This window comes from Corvus moneduloides, chromosome 8 (assembly GCF_009650955.1).
Source record: "Corvus moneduloides isolate bCorMon1 chromosome 8, bCorMon1.pri, whole genome shotgun sequence".
NCBI classification, from domain to species: domain Eukaryota; kingdom Metazoa; phylum Chordata; class Aves; order Passeriformes; family Corvidae; genus Corvus; species Corvus moneduloides.
Window position 1 is genome coordinate 3,534,350 of NC_045483.1, and position 16,016 is coordinate 3,550,365.

Here is a 16,016-nt window from a genome sequence, read left to right on the forward strand (position 1 = left end):
AAAAGCACCAAGCTAACCCCCAAAAGCTCCCTTTTCCTGTCCGGGCCTTACACAGCACAGCAGGGGCTGGACTCCAACCACCTTTAGGAGCTGCCCTTCGGTGCAGCCCCAAGCCCACGCCGCGCTTTGGGGACTCCCCCTCTCCGCGGGTCCCCCCGGCCGCCTCCCACCCTCCCACCCACCTGCGCACGGCCTCGGCCGAGCCGGCGATGGGGACGCCGCCGTCGGCACCGCTGTCGTACAGGACCCCGCTGACATCGAGCAGCAGCCCCCGCACCGCCCGGGCCCAGCCCCAGCCCGCCATGGCCGCTCCGCTCCGCCCGCCCCGCTCCGCGCCCGGCGCTGCCGGGAAATGCAGTCCCGGCCTCCGCTCCGCCCCGGGAATCCGAGCCGCTTCAAACGCCCGGGGCACGGGGAAAAGCGCGGAGCAACTGCGGCTGCCCCATCCCTGGAAGCGTTCAAGGCCAAGCTGGCTGTGGAGCAACCTGCCTTAGCGGGCTGTATCCCAGCCTATGGCAGTGGAGTGGAATTAGACGATCTTTAACGTTCCTCCCAACCCAAAGCATTCTATGATCCATATGACAACCAAGAAAAAAAACCTTCCACTGACTCATCGTATAAAGAATTTTACAAACACAGATAAGATTTTATCAGCTGTGTTCCAGCTTTACAGATAGTATTTTTTTTCCCCCAAATATCTTCTCCTCGCTAATGCCATCAATAGCACACCACGACTGCCAGAATGTATAAGGAGCTGTGGGGGAATTATAGTCCATTTTGTTTTAAGAAAAGCAGAGGAGCCTTGGCAGCATTGATTTGCATCACCGCTTCTGGAATAGCCTCTGGCTTCTCCCTAAAGATAATATCTAAACTGTGAAATTCATTAAATAGACTCAGAAATGGATCAGGTTATTTAAAACAACATTACTAATGGCACAATATCTCAGCTGTCTGCAGTGATAGTGAACATTGTCTTGGATAGTGTTATCAGTCCAGGACACCCGCTATGAATATTGATCCACAGCTTGTTACAGCCATCACTTGCCGTCAGGACAGGTCAGGGTTGAAACCCACCTAGCATCAAAGCAATTTAAAGACAGCACTTGGGCTGAATTTTAATGCCTGAGCTGGGAAACGGACCAACTTCAGAGTGCTGGAACTAATCCGCGAGTGTGTGCCTTTCCACATGCATGTATGTTTGCAGGTTGTGTGTATACACATGTGAAGATGATGATATTTGAAGATGTCTGCTAACTCACAGATTAATCTCAGTGCTGCAATTTGCCTTCTCAGCTCCCACAGACCCAACAACTCAAACAGAAGTATTTATAGTCTCACATATACCAGATTTTTTGCCTAGTTCACCACTTCCTGCATCCCCAAAACCAAGCTTTAGCCACCTTTAGCCTGTGTGTGTGAAGTCCTCAGGCCAGAGCTCCCTTCTCTTCTACATTCTTCTGGTAGTCTACCCCAGAGGCCGGTGCCAAATGGGCTCTTGGATAATTAACAGAATTTCAATCACATCTCCCTTGCACATCATCATCATCTCCTCTTCTTGCTCTCCCCTTATCTTAAGGCCTATGCCAAGAATTATTTGTGAGCCCAATTCTGCTGAGGCTTAGACAGCTGTGAAGAGAAGGAGGGCTGTGCTCTGCATCGTTCCATAGGAATAGAAGCAGGGGGAGTAGCGGATTCCTATTGAAGGCTGCCCGCCCTGCCTGAAGGATGCCTTTCCCTAATCTATCTAATGATTTGTGGCACTGCCAAATGCTGAACTACTAAGGAGAGGGAAAAGCATCCCCTGAACAGATACAGGTGTGCCAAAATACACTGCAAACACGTTTTCAATAAGCAGGGCTGGCTAGAAGTGGTGACGGGGCTGGTGCACGGTGGGGAGGCTTGGCCTGCTGTCACCTACCCTGTCCCAGTTATAGGTATGAACAGGCAACAGAGTGTTTCCCCCCAGGACAAGGAGGGTTGCTCAGGGGTTTGCTCAGGGGGCAGGAGCTCCTCCAGCATAGGCAGGCCTCAGTTTCCCTCCATACTAACTGGGAATAGTGTGAACACCACAGGTGAGTTGCAGGAGTTTGGCTCAGTCTGAACCACACTGATTCCAAGCTGTTCCCAAACAAAAAGCTGCTCGTTTCTCCCTGAGGACCAGGCAATAGCTTCACATCTCAAACAGTGGCTGCTGGCACAGGGAGCACCTGGAGCTTGGATCCTGCCCAGTGCAGCAGAGGGATGCAGGAGCCATCCCTCGTCTCTGGGTGCCTCTGAACACAGGGCTCACCCCGCTGGACCCGCACGGAGCGGGGCAGCTGCAGGTGGCTCAGCAGAGGGTGAGGGGACAGGCGCAGTCGGTGGCTCTCTGGGCCCCGGGGAACATTAGCTGCCGTCGGTGCAGCCGCATCTCTGCCCCGGCAGAGGACCCGGCTCTGGTGCCAGCTGCTCCTGGCCGCCCCCGGCCCACCTCTCTGCGCGTTTCCCCCCCAACCCGGGGCAGGTAACGGGAAAGCCCCGTCGCCGGGAGGCTGGGATGGAGGGAGGCGCCCGCTGCGCCCCCGCGGAGCCAGCGCGGCGGGGAGGGGGCGCGGGGGCGGCGTGCCAATGGCTGCGCTGCCCCCTCCTCTGCCCCCACCCCGCCGCCGGCCCCTCCGCCTCCCCGGCCGACCCTCCTCCCCGCCGCTCACTCCGCGCCGCCAGCGCCGAGCGTGCGGCTCGGGAGCGGCCCGGCTCCGCGCCCGGCGCTGCGCTCCGCCGGCTCCGCGCTGGGAGCCAGCAGGTCTCCGGGAAGCGCGGAGGGTGGGGTGGGATGCCGGAATGCCCGGACCGCGGGGCCAAGGCGGCCCCCATCCATCATAAAATCTCCTTCTCCATCTTAGACATCCTGGATCCCCAGAAATTCAGCAGAAGACGCGAACCGGCCGCGGGGAGCTGGGGCAGCACCCCCCGCTCGGGCGAGCGGGAGAAAAGTTTGGGAAGAGTTGAAGTAGGAAAGGACGCTGCTGCTCCCGGCAGCGGGAGGAATAAACTAGAGGCACATGGTAGGAACGCGCTCGAGTTTCTCCGGCCGGCGCTGGCGGGGGCGCGCAGGTGGAGGCGCCGGCAGACGGGGACCCCCGGCCCCGCGCCCGGCGGGACGCGCTCCCCGCGCGGGGTCCCGCAGAGGCGAGGGAAGGGGGGCTGGAACTGGATTTTAAGTCTTGATGATGCAAAGGGAAAAGTTCTCGATATCCGTGTGCCCTGCCCTGCTCCTGGAGTGCGGAGCATCCTCTGCCGCCCGAGCAGGAGGGCGCACATCAGGGCGCGCCGCCGTCCCATCCTGGCGCCGGACGGCTCTTACCGAGGCACCGCACGGGTTTTTCCCCCAGCAAGGGCGGCCCCCGGGCGCTCCTTTCCCCGGGGCCGCAGCGGTCGGCTGCCCCGGCCCGCGGGACGGCCGGCTGGGTAATTGCTCAGCCCGTCCCCACCGGAGGATGCCTTAGCTCCCGGTGATCGATATCCTATTACCGACTCCCGCCTATCTCCTGCCCGCAGCTTGCAGGTGCCCACTTCAAACCTCCTTCCCCCGGCCTGATCCTAATATTGTTCGATTAAAACTTACCTTTAATAGATGACATCTATCGATCTGGCCCTCGCAAATCTGAAACTCCATTAGCGCAGGGATGGGGAGGGGGGGAGGGGATTTATTTCGCTTCAGAAGGGGACTTTAATAACTTCTTTTTTAATTGGTAAGAAATCCATATCGATGGCTCCCCCCTTCCCCGCCGCGGATGCGGTGGCACAGCGGGGGACGCGGGGGGGTCTCTGGCACGACGGGCGGAATTTTTCTCCCCTTTATTTTATTTTATTTTTAATGATTGCTCTTATGTTGGGGGGAGGGAGGGATGTGGGAACAGAAGCGCGGGGTTCGGAGGGGGGCCGGGAGGAGAGTGCGCTATCCCCTGACGGGCCCCGCGATCTCACCTAGATGTGCACGCCCCGCCGGAGAGCGGCGCCGAGGACGCGGGGCAGGAGCGCGACGAGGAGGACCCGAGCGGGGACGGGACCGGCACCGGGAGCCCGCCCGGGCCGGAGGAGCCGGGCTCGCCGCGGAGCGCCCGGCGGCGGCGGGCAGAGCCGGGCTGCGGGAAGCCGCGGCGGGCGCGCACCGCCTTCACCTACGAGCAGCTGGTGGCCCTGGAGAACAAGTTCCGAGCCACGCGGTACCTGTCGGTCTGCGAGCGCCTCAGCCTGGCGCTGTCCCTCAGCCTCACCGAGACGCAGGTGAAGATCTGGTTCCAGAACCGCCGCACCAAGTGGAAGAAGCAGCACCCGGGCGCCGACGGGGCGGCCCCCGCAGCATCCCCCGCGGCGGCGGCGGGCGGCGGCAGTCCCAGCCCGCCGGGCCCCGCCGCTCTGCCCTTCCAGACTTTCCCTTCCTACGCCGCCGCCAACGTGCTGGTGCCGCCGGCCGCCCCCTTCCCGCTGGGCGCTGGCCCCGTCGCGCCCTTCCTGAGCCCCGCGTACCTCGGTCCGTTCTACGCCCCGCACCTCTGAGGCGGCAGGGCCGGGGCAGTCCCCGGGAGCCAGGAGCGCACCTCAGCCCTTCTGACCCAGCGGGGAACACCGTCATCGCTTCTGCTGCTTGCATGGCGATTAGAAGTGTAAGAAAGTTGATTTTTCCTAGGCGTCACGGCAGCATGCTTGACTTTGACACACAGAGAAAAAAAAACCCCACTGTAACCACTGGATTTTATTAGCACATTTGAGATGTAATTATAGGTGTTGGAGATGGGAAAAGTAACGCTCTTACACACGCCTGACACTAATTCCCTGCAGATTCTTCTCCAAGTTCATTGTTAAGATGCTCCTCGTTGCTGTTCGGCTTGCCAGCACATGTCTGAAGCCTCGAGGGCTCGGGAGCTGTGGCACTCGTTAGCACTGCAGTGATCCTGATGCTGATGAGGGTGCAGGCGGCCGTGTCGAATCCCAGGGATGCTCGCCAGTGAAGACGTCCCCAGGCTCTGACTGTGCTCATGGGACTCTACTGAGCCCTGTCTGACCCACGTTTCATTATCGTTTCTGAAAACTGCCAGTCGTGTTCTTGGCACCCTACCTGGAGGAGAGTTTTTGTTTGGGAAGGTGCAGGAAAATGCAGCTCCGTGTCATCAAGAGACAAGAAGGAAATCTGCCTGGTCAGTGGGAAAGAGTTCAACTGCTGCTCATGTCCATGGCCTCTCTTCCTTTCCCTGCAGTTCATTCCCAGTGACTTCACAGGTTTTGGATAAGAAGTCTAAAGATCATTCTTTTTGCAGAGAACAGTTGTTCTTGTAATAACACAGCATTAGTGCCAAATGAGGCAGAAAAGCAAACATAAATCAGAGAAAATTATTACATTATTCATTTCTTTAAAAATGGGGCATTTGTGGTAGAAAGTAAGTAAAACACAGAATTTTCAGCATGCTGAGACCTATTTTCCATAACAGAGAAACACACGCTTTTTCTGGTTTTGCTTTTTGGAGCATTTGTTAGAAGGAAAATCACATTTCATTTTCATCGTTACAACCACCGGAATGAAAAGGAATTTTAGCTGGGGGCTCATCTGTCCCTGAACAGACGGGAAGTAATTGGTTTAAAAAAATCTGTTTCATGCAGTTTTACAAATTATTACAACACAGTATTCCAGACTGTATCCTCTTGGTCTCTGACAATGCTTTAAAGTACACATTGGCTCTCCAACCAAAAAACGTAGCTCATAAATCCTATCTAGCTCTTGTGATGGTCTAAATAAAAAGAGTTTTTAAATTATTCCCCGTTTAATTGTTTTTAATTGTCCTTGGATGAAGCACTGTCTTCTTTGTGGACTATTTGCCCACCTGGTGTGGATCTTGATGGTCCCTGTGTTGCATGTCAGTGACTGTGGGTGATACTTCATCTCCTCTGGGCTGGCTGTGAGGAGATGATTGATGGGACAAGCCTCTCTCGCAAAAATCACCCTCCTGACTTCCAGCTTTGCAGGGATCAAGAGTGTGAGAGCCACAGGCCTAAGCCTGGGCCAGCTGAAATGACCTGAGGTTGTCTTTCCACAGTGAGAGGAGGAACGCAGTGTCTTCTCAGTGATTTGCAGAGCTATTAACAGAATACAAAGTTCACCTCAGGTCACAGGTTTGGAAGTCATAACTGCTGTATGAATTTGTTTACTTGCAGGTTAATTAAGTAACCTTTTAACCTTAATTTAAGTTAGAGTTACAGAAGACGGGGTCATTTCAGCTGCTTGGGGTGCATCCAGAGCTGCCTTCCTTTCTGGCCGGGCAATCAGCAGTCCCTAGAGTCTGAGCCATCAGGTCCCCCCACTGCTGACAAACTGTGTGTCCATTTCTGTCCACCTGTGGGCAGTTAAGAGCTCAAGCCCTGCAGGAAGGGAAAGGCATTCCTGCAGGCTGGTCTAGTCTATTTTCTCTGCCTCAAGTTAGGACTAACTAGACTTAAATCCTCTTGACTATTCGTGGCCTCCTACTTGTGATTGTCATCAATGTTCATGCAAAAAAGAGGTCTTGATATCACTTTTCTGTCACTCTAAGAGGTTCCCAGAGCATGATACAGTTGGTTATCCACAGTGTACTGAGATCCCTGGTAAAAGACAGGCTTGTGCCCTGGTATGGTCATATGGTTACTTCTTTTCCTTAAGAAGTGTAAATCGTACCAAAAAAGCCAGGAAATGTTACAAGTCAAAATAAATAGTATAAATTTTCTCTTCCTTTAAGATGTGGTTTTTGCTGTTCATAAACCTTTCAAGTCTCTGCATTGCCAGCAATTTTGCCTTTGCCAAAACTGCGTTAACTGTACAGGAAATTTCGGTTCCTATGCAAGATGCTCTAGCCTTTCTATTTTCCTATCACCCTGTTTAGTCACTTCTAGCCCAGATTCCCAAAAAATGTTTTACGGTTATTTCCAAAGAATATAGCAGTCATGGTCTCCACTTTGCATGACTTGCACCTCTGCATAGCATTGGAAGGGGGATACAAACCAATGGGATGCAGATTTTGTGGCTCTGATCTTGGGCCACCAAAGCTTTCCTGGCTAAATGCTTCCAAGCCCTTCGGACAGACCCTTCCCTCCCTGCTTTGTTGAGTGGGGGCTGCTTGGGTCGGTGATTCTTGTTAGAGATGTGGTGACTGGGAACTTATTCCAGCTGAGGTTCCAAGCAGTCCTGGGAACAGCACTCGCTGTCAAACATTGTGTTGAACGGATGAGGCCATTTGCACTGGTAACACTTCTGGAAATGCCCCACTGAGTATCCATTATCTCTAACAATTCTGAATAAAGATTTGTGCAATATTTTCAGGCATAGACAGAAATTGACTTTACTCACAGCTGAATATAGATGTTAAAGGGAATCACATGTAAGTCCTATGTGTAAAAAGCAAAAAATGCATCTATATTAAATTAAAAGAGCTTTGAATTCAAATGATCCAGAGAGAACAGGAAAGTTAGAAGCCTCCCTCATTCCTGGGCAACCTGATCTAGTGGGTGTTGTCTCTGCCCATGGCAGGGAGCTGGAACTTGGTGATCTTTAAGACCCCTTCCAACCCAAACAATTCTGTGATTAGGCACCTGACAGTGTCTGCAGTGAGCAGGCGGCAGCAGCTGGGTGTCAAACTGCCCAAACTACTGCCAATTCTGAGTCCAAGAACTGCAAAATCACTTTGGAAACCGAATTCATTCAACCTGATAATGAAACAAGTACATGGAGGCACACTGTGACATCACAGGGAAAAGTTATAAATGTCAATTGAACTAGACTTTCAGATCTGTACTTAAGAAAAAATACCCACAACAATTTGTGCAGTTGGGTTTGCAAAGTTAGAAGAATACAATGAAAAATTAAATACATTGAGGAACTAAAGATAAAATGTATTTACTGACAGGTCAGTGACCAAGCAATTTGTTGAAGGAAATCAATGTGATTTGTTGTGTAATACATGACTGGAAAATTAAACTAAAGTCTATTCCTTCCTAGCAATCTCTCCCTTATTCTCTCTCTCATTATTATTAGGACATCTATAATAAGATATGTGCTACCTACACACAGGTTCTTGAGGTGAGAACAGACTCCCCTATTTTCCACCTGTGGATTTTTCCTCACTGAAGTCAAATAGGACTATAGAGAGAGAGCCAGAGATGACCCAAGACAAGGAGCAGAGAGAACTCAGAGGTCTCCTACTCTTCCTGCTTCTGGCAGAACTGTTCCTTCATAAGAGAGGTGACCACTGATTTTTCTGGTCACAGTGGAGCATGTGAGTCACCTCCTGGTGGCAGCAGAGGTTGAGAAGTACATGGCAGTGACCTCTGGCAGGTGTCCTTTTGGCCATCCATGAGCCCACCAAGTGGTCAGGTGACTCAGGAATGAATGAGAAGTGTTGCTGTGGTCCTAAACACCTCTTAGGAATGAGATCAAAGTCTGATTTTCAGCAGCTTTACAACTCACAGGCAGACAAGACATCCTGCAAAATATTTGGTGGGTGAGATACTCCTGAAGAAAAATTGATAATAATGTTCTTGCACCCCTAGGCCTGAACACTGTTTTTGTTTTCCAGTATGACCCTGTATCAGCGGAAGTCACCTTGCTCAAATCTTTACAGCACTTTGTTTTCATGGCATACTCACGTTGTGGGCCCCATTTCTGGTAGTGCACTCAGTAAAAGTTTCTGGGAAGATAATGATGTACAACTAATTTATGAGCTGCCTGTTACAGGTTTGCGTTGTGCTCTCAGCTGGCATCCTCACCGTGTTGTTCACAGGAGCTGTTCTGTGGTGGCTGTGATTCATGTAGCCTGTAGCAACACCACCACTGCTTTCTACTGTAGCACAAATATTAAACTCCATTTCTCTTAGATTTTCCCCTTCAAACACGGAGTGTTTCCAAGTTATCTTCTTTCTCAAGTTGATCATGTCTTTTTCTGTGTTCTGTGTAATGCCACAGGAAAACTGTAATTAAAAATGTGGCATTCCATGGGGCTTAGGCACGCCGTAACACTGCAGAGGGATTTTAGCAGTATTCAAGATTTGTGCTTTTCCACTGAGCAGCCTCTGACAGACTGGAAACACTGAGTAGTACCAGATCTATGTACAAGATCAATAAAATTAAAAGATTTTACTCCTTTCTACACATGCTGATTTATTATAGTAGCTTTGATCATAAACAACTGCTGTTGTTTAAAGAACGATGCATTAAACATTTATTTAAAAAAAAAGAGAATATATGAAATCACATACACTTTGCAAAATGGGAACCTTAAAAGATGTCAGGTTTTGTATCTGTGGGTCTCTAAGAACCTGACACAACAAACTGAGAGTCAGGTAAGTTGAAACCTTGTCCTATGAGGTGAGGTCAGTTCTGTGATGATGTCCCAACATCCAGTACCTCCCGTGGTGTTTGTGGGTAGCTGTGGATTGACAGCATTCCTTATCATCCAGTCCCTTCCATGGAATTACCCAGCAAGTCACAAGTATTGGTGAATTCAAGAAATGCTGCAGTTCACTGAGATTGCTCCAGAAGAGCAACTAATCCTAGAACAGTTTGTGTGGGAAAGGACCTTAAAGATCATCTAGTTCCAAATCCTCTTTCATGGGCAGGGAACTCTGATAGGCAAGCTGCAGAGAGCAAAGAATGGATTCAATTCTTTACTAGTTTATTTGTCCCTTCTATGGAACAGGCACTTAATAGTTTAAGAATAGGTAATTTCTGTCAAGGTCTTCCGGAAGATTCCTTCCTTTTGGCAATATGCTTTCCATATTTCCATATCTCAAGCTGTATGGTTTTTGAAAACAATTATGATGAAAGAAATTGTCTTGAAACAATGGATAGAAAGCAAATTCCTTTGTCCTAAGATACATCAAGAAAACCTTCAATTTTCTGAATTATCTAATATTCTAGAAAAATCTAAGGATAACTTGAAGTCCTGACTGGGGAAGTGCAGGAGTGCCAGCACATCATCCTGGGGTAATAAGAAGTGGCATGTGATGCAATAGGTCACCTTGCTGATCTTTCACCTCAGTGCCGGCAGGTTAAAGCCTGACCTGGTGCAGGCATTATGTAACTTGTCCAGTGGCTGACCACAGCAGCCCTGAGGTCAGAGCTGAGTGCTCACCATTTAGCAAGGTTGGCAATCCTGGCTGCAGCAATGTCACACTCTGCAACAGCGGGGCCAGTGGGATGTGTCATGCTGGAATTTTGAGAAGTTTCCCAGCTCCTGAGATAAAGCATATCCAGATGTTCAGTGCTCAATCCTGAGATTAACCAAATTGACAAGGTATTTATTCTTATTACCCAGTTAGATGTATTTATGTTCATTTTCTGTGTGCTCTCAGAGCTGCCATCTGGGTCAGATTTTCAAAGTCAGGAGAACATGTAAAGGAGTTTTTCCAGAAATCATTGTTCTGATAAAATCCAAGAAAGAAGATTGGAATTTAGGAAGCACCAGGTCCTCAGGATCCAAATCAAAATACACTTGTTCAAGGAAGAAGCAAGATCACATACAAGGCACTTGAAAGCCTGAAATTTAAATCAAGTCTCACTCCAATTTTCTTTGGATTTTTTTATTTTAACATTTCTGAGTTTTATGCTAGAAAATGCCAGTAATAAAGCTCTCTTAATCTGTCTTGGGAAGCTAAAAAAAGTTGTTTTTCCCAAGGTCTCTCCAAGTCGTGTCTTCTCGGCAGTATGATGCCCAAGGAATGTGATACTCAGAAGAAATATGTGTAAAAAGGCTCTCTTATTTAATTAACTACAAGTTCAAGAAATGAAAGAGCTTATAATTTACCTTTGGGTTTCACATGGAAATAAAATGTCTCACCTCATTTGTGGAAGGCTCTGGATGTAGGTATTGTTGAGTTGCAAAGGAAAATAACAGTGTAAGTTCAAACATGGGGAACAAAGCCTAAGTGAGGAGACAGCAATTTAAACTCCTTTGATTCTATAATGCAGTTATCTATGCTGTCATCTAAAAAAGTATAATGGAAATCTTTGTACAATAAGCCAACAGACAAATCAGGGAGGATAAGTATGAACTATAGCTCAAGGTTTATACTGCAAAAAGAACATCAGCTCTCAGGGTTGTTTGTGGTGCTTTAAGCTGGGTTAACTAACACCCATCCAATAAAACAGCATTATTCTGAGGGGGCTGTGCTATGCTTTGCCAAACTATCTTGAAAGATACGAGCTAAAAGAGAAATATCTAAGTGGACTTGAGAGGCAGATTTTGCACACATTACAATTTGTTGCTGCACTGTTCTGACACACTGCACTGTGAAATATTCTAGCCCTGCTGCAGGAAAGACTAACGTTTCTTGTCCTGCAAGATATGTCTTAATGTAGAGTTCTACTTTCAGTAAATAACCAGAATAACACAATCATGGGCCATGGCAAGCCATTTTTCTATATAAGGCACTATGAACAATCCAATAATCCCACCCTGTGTCTGAGAGCATTGTTCAAACACGCCTGGAGCTCTGTCAGCCTGGGGGCTCTGACCACTGCTCTGGGGAGCCTGTTTAAGGCCTGACCACTCTCTTTTCCTAATATCCAGTGTAAACCTCCCCTGACACAGCCCCAGCCATTCCCTTGCTCCTGTCCCTGGTTACATAGAGCAGGGATCAGTGCTGCTTGTCCTCTGCCCCTCATGAGGAAGCTGTAGGGTGCTCTGAGGTCTCCCCTCAGTCTCTTCTTCTCCAGACTGAACAAACCAAGTGACCTCAGCTGCCACTTGTATGGTTTCCCCTCCAGACCCTTCATCATCTTGGTAGCTTCCTTTGGTCACTTTCCAGTAGCTTTCTATCTTTCATTGTCAAACTGGGACTGAAGGTTGAGCTCCCCAGGGCAATGTTAACTGCAAGGTTTGCCTTCAAACCTGCCTTTGACTCTGAAAAGTGCCTATTTCTCATTTTTGCTGAGTGGCAGCAGAGTTTCAACAGGAGGAGAAAGGGTGAAGCCTATCCCTGTGGCTTTGCTACAGGTGGGAAGAGAGGTGGGACTGTCCTTGTGCCAGCTCTGTAGATGTGTGCTGGTTTTAGGTAATGATGAACTTGGACCTCCTGGCTTGGGTGAACTCCACATCCAGCCTGTGCTCTGGGGTGAGGAACTGCCCCACGCCACTGAAGAATTGAACACTGGTGCCATGGGGCAAAACATCAACTCTTAAAGAACCCTGGACATTTCCTGCAGCATTCCTGAGACAGTGTTTAACTCGAGTGAGGGTCCTGCAATCCTGCCAATGTTTGAGCAGCATGTGAATCCCTGGCGCACGCTGAGCTTGTGCAGCCAAACCGACACACAATTCCCTTTTATTTACTCTACCTCTAAATAACCACAATAAGTGGGATGCAATTCCTCAGTCTCTTCACATGCCTAATTCCCAACGACTTCAATGAGCATTTCTGCCAGAGACAGAGCTGCGGAATTACTCCTAACAACTGGCATGACTTAACTTGTTCCTCCTTATAACTTTATGGTTTACTTACATGTCAAATTGTATTTTCTGGATTAGCAGAATGAATATAATAACCCTCCTTCTTCAAGTAGGTCAGAGTTTTCTTTTGTTCTGCAGGGCAAATTACTGTAAAATATGAACATTTCGTGTATTCTCCTTTCCACAGTTTGGTTACTGTCATGTGGAATCTTTTAGGTATTCACAGGTAATTAAATAGTACACATCAAGCTTCTGCTTTCCCTTTTTCGTTTACATGGAATACTATATCTAGCTGAGAGATATCCCTTCAAGATCTACAGTAATAGCTGCTACTGTGCACAATGTGAATGGTTTAAAATTCCAACTTGATAGCATTTAAAGTAGAAAAGCGGATATTTTCTATGTCTTGATAATAAGTACCAAAAACAAAGGAGGAAGTAAAGTGAGCCATGATGCTGGTCCTATATAAAACTCATCAGGCTTACATTAAACAGAACTTTGAAGGCACTCTCAGGTCTTGATTAACCAGATTCCACTTTGCGAGTTATTTCATATTTATACTTTTTCATCTCAGAAACAGTCTGTATCAGCTTTAAAGAATACATTTACTTATAACGTCTGTGCATTCCATATTATGGCTGTATCTTCTTCTTTCAGACCTTACAGAATCCAAAAGCAAGCAAGCCCTTTCTTGCTTGCGGGTTGCTTGTTTGTTTATTTACTTGTTTTTGAATCTCTGCCTTCCAGACAGGGCTCTGCTGTTTTCCTGCATGTCTGGCTTCTGAAATTGCCTCTTGGGGCAGTTTTCCTCCAGCTCCATGAGGTAGAGCTGAACCCGAGATTCAGCACTTCAACTGATCTTGGTTGCCTTTAGTTTGCATTCTTTATATTTTCAGATGTATAGTTCCCTTATATGACAGGTGCTACTTAATCTTTTGGACAAGCTTTGTTCTTTCTATATTTTTCTGCTTATTCTGAAAAGAAAAGGCTGGATGAATCTTAACCAAATTGGAGGTGACCTTAAGAACAATAGCATTTAAAGGCAGGTGAAAGGCAGCTCTTGAGTTGAGTCTATGGAAGATGAAAGGGATGTAGCTCCCAGCATGTTATTTTTGTGGCTAAATAGGTAGAAGGCATCATTAGCATGACTTGAGCTAACAGATAAGAGATCTGCCATGATAATGAAATGCCAAAGTAAAAAACAATCCAAACTTAAACCTATATTTCTTATCTGGGAAAATCCCATTGATCTCATGGATTGCAAACCCTGAACCGTGTCCTATAAGGCTATTTAAGAAACGTGAGCATGCAACTAACAAAATTATGCATTTTTTTTCCTTACACCAGAGATTGTAGAATCATGTCTTGAGCTGGAAGGGACATTAAAGATCATCCAGTTCCAAACTCCCCTGCCATGGGCAGGGACATCTTCCACTATCCCAGGCTGCTCCAAGCCCTGTCCAGCCTGGCCTTGGACACTGCCAGGGATCCAGGGGCAGCCGCAGCTTCTCTGGCCACCCTGTGCCAGGGTCTCCCCACCCTCACAGGGAGGAATTTCTTCCTAATATCCAATCTAAACCTACTCTCTGTCAGTGGAAAGCCATTCTCTTGTCCTGTTACTACTCCAGGCCCTTCTCCAAAGTCTCTCTCCATCTTTCTTGAAGGCTCCTTCAAGTACTGGAAGGCCTCAATTAGGTCACCTCAAAACTTCTCTTTTCCAGGATGAACAATCTCAATTCTCCCAGCCTTTCCTCACAGCAGAGCTGCTCCATCCCTCTGATCAACCTGGTGGTTTCCTCTGAACTCACTCCAGCAGCTCCTCATCCTTCTTGTGCTGGGACCCCAGAGCTGGATGCAGAACTCCAGGTGGGATCTCACCAGAGCAGAGTAGAGGGGCAGAATGAGCTGGGACAATGTGTAATACTCAAAGCAGAGAGGTCACCGCTTATTCTCAGCCTTAAAATGTTAGGCTTTTCACAAAAAATCATAGCTTCAACTGGAAATAAAGGGGTTTCAATTGCTCCCAGATAATAACTGCCCCTGGACTTAAGAAACTGGGCACAGTACCATTGTGTATTCATTCAGCAGTCATGACTCCGAAATGCGTTTTGCAATTTAGCACCTAAGGCACAATCTTTTGGTGCTTTATGAACTCATCTTTGGCAGCAGATGTAGGGCACTATTTGCTGGCAGAATTGGGCTAGTAGGAGACACAAACATATTAACAAATTGAGCTCTCTGCGTGTTTATAAAGAGCTCAACATCATCTGTTCTCCTCCCAGCCCTTGCTGCATCAAGCTGACTGCACATTGGGAAAATTTTCTCCGAGGGTTTTGTTCTCTAAAGGCGTAAGCGGTGCTGCTCCCTGACATCCAGGGTTTGAGCAAATCTGTTAGAAGATATGACAGGATTTGGGAATATTTTCAAATGGCTCGCTTTAGCGAGGGGAAGATATGCAAATTCTCTGTGTGTCAAGTGGGATACCGTGGATATCATGTTTTCTTTGTGGAAGAAATAAATTCTTTTCCAGCATTGATAAATTTGTCAGGGCAATTTATGGACAAAGAGCAAGAGGCACCCAGAAGTCATCACTGCTAAGACTGAGGGGTTTTGTGGTTTGGTTTTTTTGGGTTGTTTTGCTTTTTTTTTTCCCTAGTGAGGTGGGTACAATAAAAAGTGAAATATTACTTGTTTTCTTCTGTAGTCTGGTCTTGTGAGATCCAATCTGGAGTGCTGGAGCAAGCCCAGAGGAGGCCACAGTGATGATTACAAGGATGAAACACTTCTCTTATGAGTAAAGGCTGAGAGAACTGGAATTGTTCAGCCTGGAGAAGAGAAGGCTTCAGAGAGACCTTAGAACCGCTCCCAATGCCTAAAGGGGCTCCAAGAGAGCTGGAGAGAGACTGTGGACAAAGGCATGGAGGGACAGGACAAGGGGGAATGGATTCACACCACCAGAGGACACGGATAGATGGAATATTGGGAAGGAATTCTTGGCTGTGAGGGTGGTGAGGCCCTGGCACAGGTTACTCAGAGCAGCTGTGGCTGCCCCTGGATCCCTGGCAGTGTCCAAGGCCAGGCTGGATGGGGCTTGGAGCAGCCTGGGATAGTGGAAGGTGTCCCTGCTATACCTGGCAGGGGTTGGCATGGATGGGCTTTAATGTCCCTTCCAGCCAAAACCAGTCTGTGATTCTTCTGGACAAAACCAGCACGTATTTATGAAACACACCTCGCAGTTCCACTTGAACGTCCTGATCTTCTGGTTACAAAACGCTCTCCAGGTGTAATTTAGCTCGAGGAAAGGTCAGGGTTGCGCTGGCTTGTTCCAGCCTGTCCCTGCTCACCTGCTGGTCCCAGCTCAAAGCTCCTGGTCAGAGCACACTGGGTGCTCCTGGACCTCACTCCCCCCACATTCCCCCCTTTTCTTCCAAGGCAGCTGAGCCTGCAGTTGGGGGTTCCATCAATGCCCTTCCATGTGGAGAAGGGCAGGGCACGGGTTCGCTGGATGGACCGCGGCGGACTGGGGGGGGAAGATTGGTACATGTAGGCAAAAACACCTGGCACAGG

The 16,016-nt window shown here is 48.5% G+C and overlaps 2 protein-coding genes across 4 annotated transcripts in view; one reads left to right on the forward strand and one right to left on the reverse strand.

Moving 5' to 3' along the window:
• The window catches only part of LHPP (phospholysine phosphohistidine inorganic pyrophosphate phosphatase), a 72,707-nt gene extending 72,340 nt beyond the window's left edge, over positions 1-367 (reverse strand). For all 3 annotated transcript variants that reach the window (XM_032116572.1, XM_032116574.1, XM_032116573.1), the window contains exon 1: positions 183-367. In XM_032116572.1, the coding sequence (XP_031972463.1) occupies positions 183-304 (122 nt within the window). In that variant the 5' untranslated portion in view covers positions 305-367. The remainder of the gene's footprint in view (positions 1-182) is intronic.
• Positions 368-2,536: 2,169 nt separating this feature from the next.
• Positions 2,537-6,739, forward strand: NKX1-2 (NK1 homeobox 2). The gene is given in 4 exon segments (XM_032116501.1): positions 2,537-2,569; positions 2,572-2,802; positions 2,804-3,044; positions 3,971-6,739. Coding segments are annotated over 4 exon segments (1,074 nt in total). The 3' UTR covers positions 4,540-6,739.
• Positions 6,740-16,016: the final 9,277 nt, after the last annotated feature.